Source organism: Sturnira hondurensis, unplaced genomic scaffold (genome assembly GCF_014824575.4).
Source record: "Sturnira hondurensis isolate 20B ecotype Veracruz unplaced genomic scaffold, ASM1482457v3 Scaffold0001304, whole genome shotgun sequence".
Classification (NCBI taxonomy): domain Eukaryota; kingdom Metazoa; phylum Chordata; class Mammalia; order Chiroptera; family Phyllostomidae; genus Sturnira; species Sturnira hondurensis.
Window position 1 is genome coordinate 3,922,100 of NW_028073935.1, and position 17,905 is coordinate 3,940,004.

The 17,905-nt window shown below is 51.5% G+C and overlaps 1 protein-coding gene across 1 annotated transcript in view; it reads right to left on the bottom strand.

The window, feature by feature from the left end:
* Window positions 1-2,281: 2,281 nt before the first annotated feature.
* The window catches only part of HS6ST1 (heparan sulfate 6-O-sulfotransferase 1), a 36,115-nt gene continuing 20,491 nt past the window's right edge, over window positions 2,282-17,905 (bottom strand). The window contains exon 2 of the mRNA XM_037070224.1: window positions 2,282-5,468. Coding sequence (XP_036926119.1) covers window positions 4,760-5,468 — 709 coding nt within the window. The 3' untranslated portion in view covers window positions 2,282-4,759. The remainder of the gene's footprint in view (window positions 5,469-17,905) is intronic.

Consider the following 17,905-nt stretch of genomic DNA (forward strand, 5'->3'; position numbering starts at 1 on the left):
CAGACCCCTCTGCTGGACCTGCCCAGGAACTCGGGTCCCACTGGAAGCCCAGCCCTGGGTGGATCAGAGTGGGAGGCCCAGCTGGCATGGGGCAAGAAGGCTTCTTTGTACAATATTTGTTTGATGGGAGAAAAGGCAGGTGAGTAACCCACCCTAACAAGATGGCACTGACCAGGTAAAGATGAATGGGACTGGCAGGCTGGGACTTTGAAGGTTGTTATGATCCTTTGGGAGGGGGAGAGAAAAAGAGGATCGTCCTTAGGTGTGTCCATAGGAGAGGCTGGGCCCACATGGCTTTGCTCTACCAGTGGACAGTGAAGTAGTTGGTGTGATTTGGTTGGTCATGGGCAGGTTCAAGACTCTGCCATTTTTTTTTTAGCACTTCTTTTTAAAGAGAAGAGAGGGAGAGAAACATCGATCTGTGAGAGAAACATCAATTTGTTGCCTCTTGCACTCCCCCAATGGGTGACCTGGCCTGAAACCCAGGCAAGTGTCCTGACCAGGAACTGAACTGGCCACATTTTGGTTTGCAGGCCCACACTCAATCCATTGAGTCACACCAGCTACGTCAGGACTCAGCTTTTAACAGGCTAGGCTCCTCTGGGAGCCTGTCTGTGTTTGGGGTTTGAGACAGAGATGAATCCTTACAGCAACCTTCCCATTTCACAGAGCAGGGCCAACAGTAGGTCAGTGGTCCAGCTAGAATCTAAAACAGAATCTGACAACACAGCTGTACTCCTGGAAGATTTCTCTGTGCTGAGGTATACAGAAGAGCTCAGGCCAGGCTTCCAACAGCAGGGCCGCCATGGAACGAGGTGAAGACCTCCAAGCCAGGCCTTGTCGAGGGGCTAGGTGCCTACCTTGGACCAATAGGAGAGGAACGAGTGAAGAGGGGACCTGGTTAACCAGAAAGGATGTTGAGCAAAAGGTCCCCAAAACATTGATGCATCCAGTGCCCTCCAGAGGCCTCTTAATCTTGGAGGCCCCTGAGACCAGGTGCATGACCTGGAGGTGACTGCAAGTTTCTCTCCCTCAGGGTCAGCCAGCAGCCCCTGGGGAGCCTGAGTGCTCTGTGCTGGGAGCATGAGGGCCAAAGGATGGACTGTTCTTTGTGCCACTGCCAAGTGGACCATGCCTAGGGAGGTCAGGTTAGGGCTACTTGCTCTAGGAAAAGAGAAGTGAACTAGGCACAGAGCACCATGTGAGGACAAGTGTTTGCCTAAAGGCTTTGGATGTGAGGATCCAGGGAAGGCCCACCCCAGGGTATAGCAACTGCTGGTCAAAGAAGAGGGATAGTAAGAGAAGCAGGGAAGAGGTGGAATGGGGCTGCGTGGCAGCTGGCCATAAGGGGAGGGAGAATTGTCCAAACCCAGAGACCCAAGGGGCAAGCAGGCTTGCCCATCAGTGAAAGAGGGCAGAGGGACATGGGTGGGGCCAACAGGCTGGGCTGGCACAGGGGAGTGCAGGGATGGGGTGAGGAGCCAGGGAGGGACCGGGAGCTTCCTGGATCTCAGAATCAGACTTAGTAGTAATCTTCCATTTTACTACAGGTAGAATGAAATCCCTACCTCAGGGTGTAAGTGTTCTCAGGACTGATTTCACTTGTCTTATCACACGCTGGCCCTGTAGAGCTGAATGGAGCCTACCCTCCCCACCAAAACCAGAGTGGAGAGCACCTCCATCACGGGTTCTTGAAGGAGGAGCAGGCTAAGGGCCCCAATGAAGTATCCCCAGAGGGGTCTTTGTGCAGGCCTCTCCACACTGTGTTCCTCCCTTACAAGACTACTTTGTTACTAAATGGATGCTCCCTCAGGAACCAGATGGCAAAGAGCATTGTCTGTGTTTGGATCTGAGGAAGGGTTGAAGCGGCAGCCCTGCCTGCCTTCTTCTGCCTCTCCCATGTATGAGTTCCAGTGACCAGAGTGGCACTCTCTGGGTATTAGCTGTGACCAGGTCCTGGTTTCTGCTCTGCACTTTGTCCACTTGGCGAGCCTGCCCTTCCCTTGCTGCACACAGCATTGCTACCTGGCCCCTCCCTCCAATTGTTTCTCCCATGTGCATAGTCAGGACAGATTCCAGATGCAGATTCTGTGAAGGGGAAGAGAAGGTGACCATTTTAAGCCTTGAGGTATGAACCACTTAAAAGCTTAAAATGCAAGCATGTGGTGTATTTTTATCATTCTAACACTCAACTGGGTTCACCTTCTCAAGTACTGTGAAGGTCCCTACTACACCACACTGGGCAGACTGCTGTCATCACAGACCACAGCACACCCGAGGCTCCTTTTCAGGGTTTATTTCATTGGCTAACATTCACTCTTGCCCTAGACAAAAACAATTAGATGATTATAACTTGTTTTCCATCAACTAATTTTTTTTGTATGAATAACCAAAAGATTTCTTAACACTTTTTTTTAATAAGAAGCTATAAATAAATAAAGCTTTAAATGCTCCTGGGTTCAAATGAAACACTTCCAGTTCCCCAAAAGTTCACAGACTTGGATAATTCCGTCATCCTGGTTCCTTCCCTGGGAAAGGACACTGCGGACTGCAGGACTGTGTAGGGAGTGGGTGGTTTATTCACTGCATGTTTGCTTCTGTACTCAGTCCTGGTAAGAGCCCCTGAGTGGGACCCACCCCATGTCCTCTGTGGAGCCCAGCCCTTGGCAATGACAGAGACAATGTAGGCACAAGGAAACTTCCCCCCAAAGCAGGTGGCCTCCATGGGACGTGCCAGACTGGAAAGGGTAAAGGGGAACTGCCAACTGGCATATCTCTGGACACCTCAGTCTTTGTGCTGGCCCAAGACAGGACTTCTTTTCCAATGCAGCAAAGAAACTTAGGAGACCTCTGTTTCTGTGCAAGCTGGAACAGGTTTTAAGTTAAAACATCCCAATATATACAGAATAGATCCTACGCTCAGGCTCGCACACTCAGGAAACCTACTGCAAGGCCTCAGGCAGAGAGCCATACCCTGGAATTGGCCACTCCTCAAGCTCTCATGAATATGTCCTGCCTGGAGCATACATGCCCCAAGTGCTGAGCATCACAGAAGACACATACCCTCCTCCACGTGTCCTTCACTTCCCTTTAAAAGAATTGCTAAAATGGGTGCTCACATCCTCAGTATGATGCACCCACTCCTGGGGATGGTCCTGAGTTGGGCTGGCACAATACCCATCCCGACCTGCTGGCTGCTCTGCCTTTGGACTACAAGATGAAGTGGTCAGTGTAAAGAGCTAAAAGGAATAAAGCTAGTCAACAAAGGACTAAAGCCACTTTCTGCTGGGCAGCCACCTCATTTGATACCAACTTAGCTTTTCCTGTGCTACAGAAGGTTCCTTGTTCCCCCAGTCCTCACTCCCTGGTGGGACTGTTGGAGAAGGGAACCACTGGCAGGATCTGCCTGTGAGGCCTATGACCCTTACTGCCCTCCTTGAAGCAGGCCTGCGGCTTCTGGACATGTGTCCTTTCTTTTCTGGAGAGATGGAGCACCTGTCTACCTCAGTGTAGGGCTCACATTCAACTCCTCCAATCAGCAGGGCTGCTGGGAACAGGGCCTGATGAGCTTTGGCGGGTGGGGGTGGGGCAGGGAAATGCAAGGAGAGCCCAGGGTGGGGAGGGCTGTGAATGTATCAAGGTATCATGGAGCCAGCTGCCTAGAACCATTTCCTCTAACCCTAGCTGAGAATCTGGAAGCACTAGTTCCCTTTCCTGGATATCCAGAATCACCATGGCCTCAAGGTAGGGCTCATGGGCAGCAGCTATGGTCCACCAACGGAGGCTTTTGTAAATGGGATAGTGGGAGCAGTGGGGTAGGGGCTCTGAATAAATGTGCAAGTGGTAGGCTTAGGGCAGGGCAGTCTACTAACAAGTTCCAGGGGTCATAAAGGAGAACAGGGCAGGGGGGCTGCAGTTATGATCCCCCTTACTGCCTGAGCGGATCTGACTGGGTGGTCACCCCAAGGGCCAGCTCAAACCCAGCCTTCCCACTCCTGGAGGCATTCTCCACAGGCTCCTCAGTCTGATGACTTTAGAAAAGGGAGTGGGGATCCAGAAGGGATGTCCTATTCTGACCCAAAGTAGGAAGCCAGAGAGGGGAAAACTTCCCAGAGTCTGGACTAGTCTTCTTGGCTTCAGATGTGTAGTCCTGACACTAAAGATGGGCAGGTGAGGAGCTTCATTCCTGACAACACCTCAAAGGGCTGCTGTATTTCCAGGGAGGGGGGACTTCAAATGGTGCTCTGGGGCCAATGGAGGCTGAGGGGCCACCGGGGTCACTTTAGCCTGAGGAACCTCCCACTGGCCTATGTGAGGAGAGTGGGTATGTATGTAGTGGGCGTAGAACATACTCCTGGTCTGGCAGGGCTACTTCCCACTCTCAGCTCCACTTTTTGTCTTCAAACTTTCAGCTGTTTTGACAGTGAGGTGGGGCCAGGAGAGCAGGGATGGATGGCCCTTGCACCTGAGTTGTGCAGCCATAAGAGGGGCATCCTTCAACAGTGTTTTCTCCTGAGCCAGTGGGTGACACAGGCTGGTTTCTCAGACCCCAGGCCTGGGAGAAACCATGAGAACCAGTCCCACTAGGCTAGCACTGACTATCCCTGGTCTTTGTTCAGGATGTACCCACCCTCTGGTAAGCAAGTCTGAGACTCTTCCTATTGGAGTACTGGGCAGGCAGCCCCCTGTGAGCCGTCTGTCTGTCTGACTTCACCTTTCCTCCCCTGACTGCTCCTGAGGAGCTCCCCTGAGGCTGCCACTACCACTTCTCGATGATGTGGCTCATGTAATCCTCTGTGGGAACCCGGCCTGGCTCCTCGGTGTCCTCCTGCGGCAGCGCTTCTTTGGCTCGGTGCAGCAGACGCTCCTCACGGCTTCGGAGGCGCTGCTCCCTGCGCTCCAGCTGCCGCTTGTACTGGTAGCGCTGCTGGAACAGGTCCTTGGCATAGTCGTAGAGCTGCATGTCCAAGTCATTGAGCTCCTCGATACGCCGGATAGTGTCCTCATCTACCTCCACGCCGCCTGCCCTGGTGCTGTTGTACTGCATGAAGGGTCGGATGAACTTGAGGTTGAACGTCCGCTCGAACAGGTACTGTGTCTTGCGCTGGAACTCTGTCAGGCCAAAGAAGGCCATGCCCCGCAGGTTCTTTTTGGCACTCTCCAGGAGCAGCTGGGCCCGCTTGCCCTCAGGGATAAAGGACAGGTTGTAGCAGCCCACTAGGCTCAGGTCGGCCAGCATGCGCACCTGGCGATTGTTGGCCAGGTTGTAGGGGCAGTCCATGAACTCCTGCAGTGTGCAGCCAGACCAGTCTGTGCCCTCGTAGCAGGATGGCAGCTCCTCAGGTGTGGGCGTGCGCCCGTCACACATATGGAGAGAGGTCTTCCATGTGGCCCCACGCTGCACGTGTCGCCACTCACTCAGGTACCGGGACACAGGGTCTCGTAGCAGGGTGATGTAGTAGAACTTCCTGCAATGAGATAGGGAGTGGGGTAAGGCGAGGATGCAGAACTCGAGGGGACTGTTGTGGGGTGAAGGAGGGAGGAGGCTAGAACCCCAAGTCTGACTGTAGTGTCACAGTGTCCTGCAGGGCCCAGCTTTGGTGCCCTCCCAAATGCCCAGTGTTTAGGGGTTTGGTCTCCTCTGGAGGCCTTCCCCCAAACCTCAGGCACACTCACCTGCCTGCTCACCCCTGGGGAGAAACAACCTGGCTTTCTGGGGATGGAGCAGGGTAACCCTAGAGCCCATGCCACTTAGAACCAGTGGTTTAAAGAGCTGTTCCTAGTGGCAGGCACAGTGCCACCCAAGGGCCAGTGAGCAGACTCTTCCTATTGGAGTACTGGGCAGGCAGCCCCTTGTGAGCCGTCTGTCTGTCTGACTTCACCTTTCCTCCCCTGACTGCTCCTGAGGAGCTCCCCTGAGGCTGCCACTACCACTTCCCAGTACTCCAATAGGAAGAGTCACTCACTGTCTCAGGCTGCAGCCTGTATAGGCAGGCCTGGGTCAGGGCCTCTCACAGGGCACACCCAACCTCAGGCTCCTGAGAAGCACCAGAAGACCCCCCAGCCCAGATCCTCTGGGTGAGCTATAATTTGTTAATTTGTTCTGTCTCCCCAAAACTGCTGTAGTCCCACAGAGCTGGGCATCTCTCATGAAGTCACCTCCCCCACTATACACAAGGAAGTGTCCTTATGACAGGAGAAATGACTCAAGGAAAACTTGGCATCCTGCCCTTCCCCTGTGACAGGCATCAAGCAGGATCCATGTCTCTGCAGAGCATGCTGAGTGGCTCCACAGTACCCGGACACTGAGCTGTGGGGCAGCCTCCAGATGTTCCTGTGACAGGCCTGGTGTGTGTGGTTCTGCTGGCTATTCTTAGAGGCTCTTCCCCCAGGGCTGGCAGAGCTGGCTAACTATGCGTGATGGAGCAGGCCTCAGAACAAGGAGAACCAGGGCCTAGAATGGGCAGCCGGGAATTTCCTTGAGAGTGCCCCCTCTCACTGGGCCGCACACACCACTTTTGGGGAAGAAGATCCAGGTTGGACCTCCTCTACCCCCAGTACTCACCTGAACAGCAATATGAAAGTACACCCACACTGCTGCTCCTCATTAAGGCTCAACAAGAGCACATGCCTCATCTACCAACACTCACACTGCACTCTTGGAAAGCCTTGAGACACAAGGCACCTTGAGGGGTCTGCTGGCATTGTCTGGATTCGACCAGGAGTAAGGGGCCCTTGAGGTGGGCATATCACCAAAAAGGGCAGAGGTGGTAAGGTACCAATGGAAGTTACTACAGCCTGAGGAGGTTGCATCCAGGAAACTGCAGGGATGGCAGTTTTGAGAACTCTCACCAACAGTGGGAACAGAATCTAGCTATCGGGAATAGGGCTCATGTGGGCACAGAGGTAATGCCACAGGCTTAGGAATTAGCATGGAAGTGAGGAGGAGAAGCCCAGGAGATATTCTGTAGCCAGGTGTGTGGCTGTGTGACTAAATTTGGCCATCAGGATGTCCTTACAGACAGATACCTCTTTCCCATTCTCCTCCTGCTGGCTAGATTGTGGATGTGACTACAGAGTACCAGGAGTCATCTTGGACCATGAGGCAGAAGCCCTGCCCTTTGGGGATGGTTGGGCAAGAGAAAGAGCCTGGGTTCCTGTGGCTGCACCACTAGCCTGGCCCATTTACGTAGGGTCCTTTTTAAAGGGAGGGGAGTAAACTGCATCCTATTTAGGTCTCTGAACCTAATCTAGGACCAACACACTGAAGACTGGGTCATGATCGGGGGATGAGCTCCTAGGGTGGGTCAGCCAGGTCTGGGGTGGGGACTCAGGTAATAAGGGCTCAGTAATAACTGAATTAATTTAGCGAACTCTTAATGCTCTACCCTGGTCATCTTTGACACTAACATATGCCCTGTAGAAAGGAAATACTCCCACTTGCAGATGAGGAAACCATATGCAGAGGTCAAATAGCCAACCTGGCCACAGAGCTGGCTGGTGGCAGTGCTGGGGTTGGATCCCGGTCCACCAGGACCCAGAATGTACCTGCCAGATGAGAACTGCTCACCTGCTTAGCCACAGCCCCTAGAAGACACAACAATCCGTTGCCTGGCAAAGTTGCCCCTGGCTACCTACCTGCTGACTACTCACCAAACTACAACAAACTGTGAACACAACTAACATTCCATTCCCTTTAAACTACAGTGAGTTAGTTAAGGGTCAGAGGACTCTGCATAAAGAAAAACTTGTCCAGCCCTGGCTGGTTTAGCTCAGTGGATTGAGCACAGGCCTGCCAACCAAAGGATTACGGTTCAATTCCCAGTCAGGGCACATGCCTGGGCTGCAGGCCAGTTCTCAGTGGGGGACATGTGAGAGGCAGCCGTACATTGATGTTTCTCTCCCTCTCTCGTTCCCTTCCCCTCTAAAGATAAAGAAATTAAATCTTTAAAAAAAAAGAAGACAAGGCCCTGGCTGGTGTCACTCAGTGGATTGAGCGCGGGCCTGCAAACCAAAGGATCGCGGTTCGATTCCCAGTCAGGGCACATGCCTGGGTTGCAGGCCGGTTCCATGCAGGCCAACTCCCAGCAGGGGACCCACAAAAGGCAACCATACATTGATGTTTCTCTCCCTCTCTCCTTCCCCTCTAAAGATAAATAAACAAATAAATAAATAAATAAAATCTTTAAAAAAATAAATGAATACAATCTTTAAAAAAAAAAAGAAGAGAAAAACTTGTCCAAGTCCACAATCCAGACTTGTGGTGAGGACATAGCAACACTGCACTAAACCATTGTACCTCACAACTGTGACTGTCCTGTGACTGTCCTCCTGACAAAAGTGCCTATCATGAGAGCAATCCAACCCAGGTAGGACCCTGCTGTGGGATGCTGGGCAGACCTCCTGGACAGGTTGGTGTGGCCCCAGCATGCTGGATGCTCTTTGCCCTGGGAGCCAAGCCCTTGTTAAGAGGGGCTGTCTGACCAGGGGGCACAGGTCCTAGGGACAGGGACTTCCAGCAAGCTCCCAATAGCAGAAAACCCTTCCTCAAGCATCCCCTCCCTGTAAACCTCTCACCAGGCTAGATTCTATCTTGAGGTTTATATAGTTTATACACATGAGTGCCTCTGGCTATCAGTGATTTCCCAGTGCTAGCTCAGCCGGGGCCTTTCTCCACAGGGAGGATGGTGCTGGGAGATGAGAGCCCTGATCCCCTTCCCTAGGCCAGCATGGACACACAGAAGCTGTCTGACCCCAAAATAGCTATCTGGGTGAGGAGGATGAGAATATAAGGGAGATAGTAGGGGAGGAAGTGGAAGCTCTCTGTGTCCTATGATTTGACTTGAGATTCATCATCAGACTCTGCCAATGTTCCCCAACCCCATGTGGTCTGGAGTGACTCATGGACCCCTCTGAGCCTCCCCTACCACCTCCTATACTTCCCAGGTTCCTGCATAGCTTTGGTAAAACAGTATATGTAAAAAGCATCACGACCTAGATGGTCCACAAAGGTGAGAATCTCAGCTGATCAGAGGCAAGGAGCCCTGGGTAGGCACAGAAAGTGTGAACCAGTGACCTCACCTCTCTGCCTCAGGACCCCACACCCTGTCCAGGGCTCCACCGTCCCCTGCTGTTGCACTTACCCTTTCCTCCTTCACAGGAGTGCTGGCTGTACAGGAAGGCACAGCCCTGCCCTCCTGCAGCATCAGGAAAGGCTGGGCGTGTGGCCAGAAAACACCCAGATAAGTGCCAGGAGGAAAAGGTCAAGATTTAGGGTCAGGTAGGGCTTCTGAGGTGTGACTTCTGAGCTGACACCTGAAGGGAGAACAAGGACCACAAAGGGGGAGGCAACAAAATAGAGACTGCACTTCATCCAAGTGCAAGAAGAAAGGAACAAGGAGTTCTAGTAGAGAAAGGACCTTGTTATTAAACAGTGGGAAAAAATGAACTTTCTGTCCTTGTTTCAAAATTCCGAATTGTTGGAAAAATATGAAGAAAAACAAGTTTTATTAGTTTAGGCTCAGAATACACCTCAACAGTCCTCTTCCTCCTTCTCTGACAGTGTCTATGGTTCTGTAGGCAGATGAAAATCTGCTGATTTACAAAAAAAGTTACCAAAGTTTTAGGAAAAGAGAGCAGGCTATCTCACCCTCTGGTTCCACTGCAGAGGATCCAGAGCACTGCCTGGGCCCCTGGGTGTCTAGGAGATGGCAGAAGGGTCCCAGGGGCAGGTGGCCTCTTTGAGTTTACTCCAGAGTCCTGAAGCCCCTACTTTCCTCCTCAGGACAAGTGATGAGGAAGTGGGGCCCCATGTCTGTGAGACTTCTGAGGTTTTAATCCACCCCCAAGCTCCTAGGCATTCATGGGTCTCACAAGGAGACCCATGGGACAGGGGCTGACTTAACTGTTGGATGTAGACCACACTCCTGCCAAGGCACAGATGGGAAGGAAGAGTCCAGACCAGGGCTGGGCACCATTAGGGGTAGAGCATTTGAAAATGGTCACAGATTGGCTCTAATGGGCCTCTGGTCAGGCCTCCCTCCTGGCTCCAGCCTGTAAACTGATTACTCTCCATTCTTGACCACCTGCAAGGGCATCTCAGTGACACGCCCAAGACCTGGGGCTCAGGGTGTTCCACCCAGGAATGTGCAGGTGAGGTCACCTTCTCCAGAGACCCACTTCCCAGCTACATGCACTGTGAGATGTCCTCTACAATGAGGAAAAGACTTCTGTTGACTTGCTGGAGGCCTGCCTACTGTCCTCAAACTTACCACAGCCTGGGTCAGCCCAAGCCCTAAACTCCTGACCAAGCATCAGAAATGGTGCTCGGCTAGGAACTTTGGACAAGAGGAGCACCTCCTCACAAATCACCCTGTGTCCAATTCTATCAAGCTCCTGCCTGTTGCTCTGGGCTAGCGGGTACTGTCCAGGAAGCTCAGCCACTGCTCACCTGTGTACAATGGCTGCCCATTTATATTTCACGCCCATTTGACACTTTTCTGGCTCCTGACACCCAGCAGGAGAGACTTCACTTCCATCTGAAAACACAGTGCCATCTCAGGGTAAAAAGAAAGAGGCTGTGCTCTGCTGCGCCCCTGGGTGTGACCATGTGTTTGTGACTTGGCAGAGACCAGAGCCTTGGTCTCCTCTGGAATCCTGGCCAAGAGCCTTCAGGCTCACTCTTTCTGCCTCCAGGCCTTTGCAAAGGCTTTCCCCCCAAATCCTCCAGGTTCCCCACCTTGTAACTGCAGACCTGCCATAGCCACCAGGGGTCCAGGAGGGAGGGGAGCCTGTGAGTAAGGCCACTGGCAGCTTTGGGCCTGCAGGATGCAGACTTTTTTGGCACCTAGCTCAGCCTGCTCCTGCCATCACCTCAGAAAGCCAGTCTGTGCCAGAGACCTATCCTACACCATCCAGAACTGAATGAAAGGCCCACATGGTATGGGACTTGGTGGACTGTTCCAGCAGCTCAGGGCACATGACTTGACACCCAAGTCCAGTGACTCCACGGCAACCGGGACACACAGCCCTACTAGGAATAGTGCAATGACACAGGATCACACTTATGTATGCAGAGTGAGCAAAAGCACCACATCAAAGCTTGTGGAAAACATGTAAACTGGGCAAAGAGGAAAGATGCCTTCAAGGGGGGCTTGTCTCTGGGCCTGGAGTCCTGCTTTTAATTTTTTTTGTATTTTTCCACTTCAAGCATTTTCATATAATCAAGCATGTATCACAAAACAAATAGACAAAAGAATTAAAAGTCCTTTATGTGTCTGATCCAATCTAATTTTCTCACAGGAGGTGTAAAGTCAGAGCCTGAGAGGCTCTGGGCCTCCCCAGAGGCAACTCAAAGGTTTCCAAAGCCACAAGACCACTAGGGGCATCCATGGTACTCTCTCCAAGCTCAATCTGCTGACCCCACCAGCTCCATGCCCCGCAACACCCTCCTTCCAGGATCCCAAGCAAATCCTCTTGGCTTTCTCCCACAAGGACCCATGGAGCTTTTGAATAGAGAGGAGGGTCTTGACACCCTTCCTAGGGAATGATGGCCTTGCATGCTCTTTAAACATACACTATTTTTCTGCAGAGAGAGAAATTCAGAAACTAAACAGCATACTGCACACAGAAGCCATTCGATGCCCAAATTAAATGCAACATCTACCCTACTTTCTCCTGTGGACCATGCTGACCCAGCCCAGCTCTCCCAGGGGCAGTCACCTCTAATTGATGAGCTGTGAGAACAGTTACCTCAGCAGTGGCCATTTTCCTGGAAGCTGGGCAAAAGATATGTTTCCAGGACCAGGAATCCCCAGGCCATTTTTGGCGTCCCTCCATCAAGCACTTCGGTGGCCAAGGGGTGGGGAGAATAGGGGCTCAGGTTTTATGTGTGGAGTGAGGCCTAGAAGGAATTCACTTGCCTTAATACGAAAACCTCTGAGGTTGGTACCACTCTCAGGTGGGTATCTGAGGTTAGACACCCTCTGAAGATTAGCAAACTGTAAGTACAAACTGGAAGTACAAACTTTTAAAGTACAAAAGCTCTTTCCATTGCTGAAATCTCCCAGTTATCAGAGGAATCCATGCCTAGTTATATCTGTCCACCATTGACAGATCCCAGACATGAGGTCTCAGAGGAGCTGGGGCAGGGCACTGTTATCAGCACCAAGAAACCAGCCTCCTAACTTGCCATGGGCTCTACCACTTAGTAAATGCACAGCTATGACAGGCAACCGGAGGAACGTCTCTGGCTGCTGTTTCTTCACTGCATGATATACATCCTGCCTCCTAGAGTCCACAGCACAGCACCCACACACCGAAGCCCGTGCCAGAGATCCCCAACCCAGCCACGAGGAAAGGAAGGTTATTTGAGAAGGTAAACAGCCAGAATGGACTCTTGCCAACCACAGGTATTAGGGGTGTGTGTGTGTGTGTCTGTGTGTGACAGAGAGAGAGAGATGCTGTCAAATACAAAAAAAAGAAGTAGCCCTATAATCTTAAAAAAATCAAAGGTAGTTAATAATCTTCCTATAAGTATTCAAGTATTATAGAATGCCTGCAGCCTAATTTCAAATAGTTCTGCAAAAAAGGAACAAAAAAAGCACAAGTACATATATACCCAGATATACACAGATATGAAGAGAGCAAGAGCTAGCACACATACATAGGCATGTGTACCAAAATAGCAAAATGTTAAGATACAATCAGTGTATCTAGGTAAGAGCTCTAAGGTTTTACTACTATTTCAACTATTTTGTAGATATGACATTTTTCAAGATAAAAAGTGGGGGAAAATTCTTACAAAGAAAATGCCAGGTTATTTCTACCAATTTTTTAAAAAACAAATTATCCAACTTTTTGCAAACTCTTCTAGACACCAGTAAAGAAATACATACCCTCCCAACTCATTGTATGAGACCAACATAGCTCCAATACCAAAATCAGACAAAAGCACATGAGAACAAAGGAAAATTAGAACCCTTTTCATTCTTAATATAGGATAACAAAGTCAGCTTATCACAGTTATTCAAGGGTGGCTTAATATGAGAAAATCTACCTAGTTGATTCTCCACATCAATAGATATTACCTTGTAGATGTCAACAGGTAAGAAGCATTTTTTAAAATTAAATATCTAGTCATGACAAAAACTCTTAGTAAAGTAGGTACAGAATTCTCTTAGCCTGATAAAAGTATCCACATAATACTATCTGCACAAGGAAGAGTTGGGTGCATTTGTGCTGCAGAGGAGCCCAGACCTGTCTGGAGAGGAGAGAGCTGGTTGGGGTTGGGGGGCGGGGGGCGGCTGGACTGGGCAGGGAGAACAAGGACAGGAGGCCAGTGGGGTAGGGTGGAGTAAACCCTAGACCTGCCCACTGTTACAGGGCCCAGCTTGAGTGAAAGGGGTGGGATCTGAGTGGGACCACCCTTGATTGCCCATGCCTGTCCTATGGAGTTAGAGCCTGGTAGGACACAGGCTCAGACAAGCTCTTGAAATGGTAGGTGGGTCTGAGGCTCCTGACCCATCTTTCCACCACAGATACACGTACCCACATCATGTGCAGATGAAGAAGTAGTGGACCCAACCCCATATCAGCCTGGGCACAGAAACAAACCTGATGCTTGGTATGTTCTGTGCCCAGGAGCTCAGGGACCTTGATTCACAGAAGTAGGTAGAGAGTGTCCATCAGCAGGGCTTGCTAGGCACTAATGAGGGATGTTATAGGGGAGGATGATGGAAGGTCTGCATCTACTACCCTGTTCTGGGGGCACTGACAGTAGAAGGGGAAACCACTGGGCATGGCGTGGGAGACACCTGCATGGATGGGCAGCGGGGGCAGAGTGGATGGGGCTGGGACTCGGGTGAGGAGAGTGGTGTCCTAAAGCAGAGGAAGCAACATCTAAGGAAGTAAGCCGGGCCCCATACTCAGGGTGCTCTGAGTGCTGCAGGCCAGGGCACCTGGTACGAGGGAGAGGGCATGCGCATTGGGCACATGTAGTGGGGGGAAGTATCTCAGAGAAAGGGTGGGTGCTATCAGCTGACAGGCTCCAGATGGAAAAGACAACTTGACCCACACAGGAAGGCACCTGAGATGCCTAAAAAAGGCAGGTTGAGGGAGGAGGGCTGTGACTGAGTCTGCCTGTCCACAGCCATCCCCCTAGTCACCAGTGTTCCTCCCCTGTCAGAGGACACACTCCAGCATGGAGAGCTGCCTCCCCTCCCTGGCTCAGAGATGGGGTGGGTAGTCAGTGTGCAGAAGCTTCTGGGAAGGAGATTTAAAGCTTGGGCCTAGACTAGAGCAAAGCACCATGGGCCCCTAACTGGAGCATCAAACACCTCAGATGCCCACAGGCAAGACCAAGGGACCACAGCACAGGATCACCTCCCCCCACCCAACCCCACAAAGGGACAGACGGCTTCTCTGCCAGCCACACACAATTATGTCAAAGTTCCCACCTGTACACGTCTGTGTGCCCAAGCTTCAGGAGGGCGAAGTCCATGGCCAAGGCCTGCCTCAGGTTATTAGTGGCCCAGCCTGCTGGGAGCTCAGGGTAGGTCCCCACCTGTGGTAACTCTCCTTGGCACAGCTGGACTAGGGGGTTCAGGGGTCCTGCTAGTTATCTGATGATACATACCCTTTTCAGAACTGAGGTCCCAGACAGTGCCATAGGTGTCCACTCAGCCCCATACCACCACTTCAGAAAGGCTGACAGGTGGAGGAACACACACCTGCTGCTACTGTGTATGGCCAATGCTGCCCTATGCATGTCAGATCCCCAGGGAGGGGGCTCCTCATGGTTCCCATTCACACTGGCTTCCCTCCAGCCTATCACTGTGGTCTCCACTTCCCTCCCAACTGTGCTGACTCCTGATGCAAATGGGCCCTGGAGGCTACTTGCCCAGGCCCATGTCTGTGGTCCTTTGTGTAGCTATAAGCCCCTCAATTGTGAACAGCCTGTGGATTTCTGTCCCCACAGGTCCTGGCAGAGGCTGCTCCCCTGCTCAGCTCCCTTCCGTGCTGAACTCTTCTTCCCCAATGGCTGAGTACTGCTATGCACTGAAAGGTAGCCCAACGTCCATCAACACTCTGCCTCTTTGTCCAAGAAGCATCATGTGCTGCTCTTCCCAGTTCTGTTTCAGAGATTCTTCTCCTGGCTTTTTCCTCCAGTACCCTCCATCCCCTGCTGGCCCACGTCAGCCATGGGCATGCCACCCAAAGTGCTTTTTCCTTTTTTGGCCTGCCTCCCACTAGCCTGCCTCATTTGCCCAAGTCCCCAGGGCCAGCACGGGGCCCAGACAGGGCGAGAACTCAGAGAACAGCTAAAGCTTTGAGGCTTGGAATGAAACTGACCCAGGACCATGGCATTTGCTTCATGAAATCAGGAGCAAAAGCCGTCAGTGGTGGCAACTTCAGTGGCCATCATCCACCTACTGGACAATTTCCTTTCACAGAGTCAGTGAGGACTTCCAAGAAACCATGCTCCTCCAATCCTTTGAGAGGAGGAGGCCTCTCTAGGCTGTAGGAGCAGCAGCAGCAGATCACAGGCACCAAGGAAGTGGCAAAGCAGAGTGGATCTGGGGATGGGTGGCACCCTTGGGGCCCAGAGAAGGCACTGCAATATGGGGTATGTCCCAGAAGGCAATGCAGAGACTTCGATGCATGTCCTCCTGGCACCCACATTTGTACTCCATGGCCAATCCTGCCTGGGGCTCTGTGGTGAGGACAGGGTGGGGGTGGTCCACAAGGGGTGGGGCTCACTGCACCACAGGCTCGCCGGGCACCAGAAGGACTCAGAGTGGGGACACATATATACACACACTTTCAAACCTCACAAGGGGGAATAAAAACATGGCCCAGACTGTCTGGGGGGTTTGCTAGGACCATGACCTCGAGCCCTTCAGGCCACTGCTGTGGCTCTTCTTGCCAGAGAAGGCTTCCCTTGTGTGCCCAGGGCCTCTGCTGCTGAGCAGTAGCCTCAGAGGCAAAGGCTCCTGCATTGATCCCAAGATGACTTCGATCTTGGTGGAATCAGGAAACAAAGGAATGTGGAGGCTACAGGCCTGCAGGCAGTGACAGCTAGGTCATAATACCTTGCCTGTGGTCCAGAGCCCCCATGCCCAGAGGAGGGGCACTAAGTCTTTTACAGGCAAATCCCTGGGAGCCTCCAAATTCACAAATTGACACTGTGCAGGGATTCCCTCATAAACTCAGGGTCCCAGAGGTCTCGAGAACTTCACATGTAGTCCCAGCCTCCCTGAGCCTGAGCTACTTGGAACTCAGAGGGACAGACAGTCAGAGAGGATGTCAGGGTGTCCTTGATGGAGGAACTCAAAAATTTTTAATTTTAATTACAGTTGACTGTAATTGAACAATAAAATAATTTAAAAATAAGTAAATAAACAAAATTTTAGTTTTAGGTAACAGTTAACAAGCTTGGTAGTTAATGCATGTGAAAAGCTATTGTTTTCAGAACTGAAGGTATGGCCCACATTGACTCTAGGGGACCAAAGCAAGCCAACCTTTGGGCTGCAGAAGAGGCCATAAGCAATCAAGATGGTATCTAAGCCATTGTGATCCAGGGAGAGACATCTGCACCCAGGACACAGATAAAGAAAATCACACAGGACATAGGACCCAGACAGAAAGTCACTGGTCAACTGTCAACAGATGAAAGGATGTTGGACTGCAGCTTTTGTCCGACCAACCTCTTTTCCTGAATTCCAAATCCCTTACCTACACTTATTCTTCCTTATAAAAAGGCTGGCTTGAAAGGAAATTTAAGATGGTTTGTTAGGGTATGTACCTCACCACCTTCTCAGATCGCCTGTCATGTGAATAAAGTGCCCATAAAGATTCAATCCTTGTCTCTGCTTATTGGTTCTGGTAGTGACAGGCAGCATGAATGCTGACTTTTCCAGGTTCAGCCTGGCACATGGTGCCCACACATGCACAGACTCGGGCTACCAGTGAAGGAAAGCAAGTCACACACACCATGCTGAACCAGGCAGGAGCTGAAGTGGCCATGATGGAAATCCCAGGGGTGGGGCCTAGCCCCAGTTAGGGGTCTGCATTGAGATCACTGCAGGGACAAGTGCACTGTGAAGGTGTCGTGCCAGTGGCTGGCACTCAGATCTGGCTGTAGCAGTCTTCAAGGGCAAAACCACAGCAATCTTCCCAAAGAATCCTCAGTGACATGGTAACAAATGAAGTCCACCCAGTCTAAACCTGTACCCCACATACGTGGGCAGGGTCCCTCTTCAGCTCTCTCACAGAATGATGGAACCAATGAGAAGACTGAGGCCACCAGACATGGCCCAGGACTCAGGGGTGACCTTCATGAGAGTCCTATTTTCTGTTCTTCTCTTGAAAGAGAAGGGGCTCAGCCAGTAGCCCCTTGTACCATGTCTCACCCCATGCTGATTTGGTGACCCCAATAACATGGAGGAGAATGGATGCCCCCACTAGCTCATTAGGTGATGCTCTGCCCCCCACTCTCCAAATGAACCAACTAGGGCTCTAAGAGGTTCCAGTCTTGCCTTAGGCCACAAGATGACCAGAGGGAGAAAGCCCTCTGCCTTTGGCTGGGCCCTCTTGCTGCTCTCAACTAACTACAAGAAGTCAATATGACACAAACTGTGAATGTGTGCTAGAGTGACAGGAGAATGACTGGCTTCACTGTCAGAAAGATTAAGGGCTCTACTGATCTAAAACTTGTGACACAAGGGTGGACAAGACAGACATTGGGCAGTGCTCTCTCTACCAGGACACCTCAGCTTGGCACCAGGCAACCCAGCAGGCTCTATTTCCTACCGCAAGTAAGTTAAACAGCCAAACACCAGCCCCACTTAACCTCTGGGGAAACTAAGGCAAATAGGTGTCACATTTGCTCAAGGTCACACTAGTG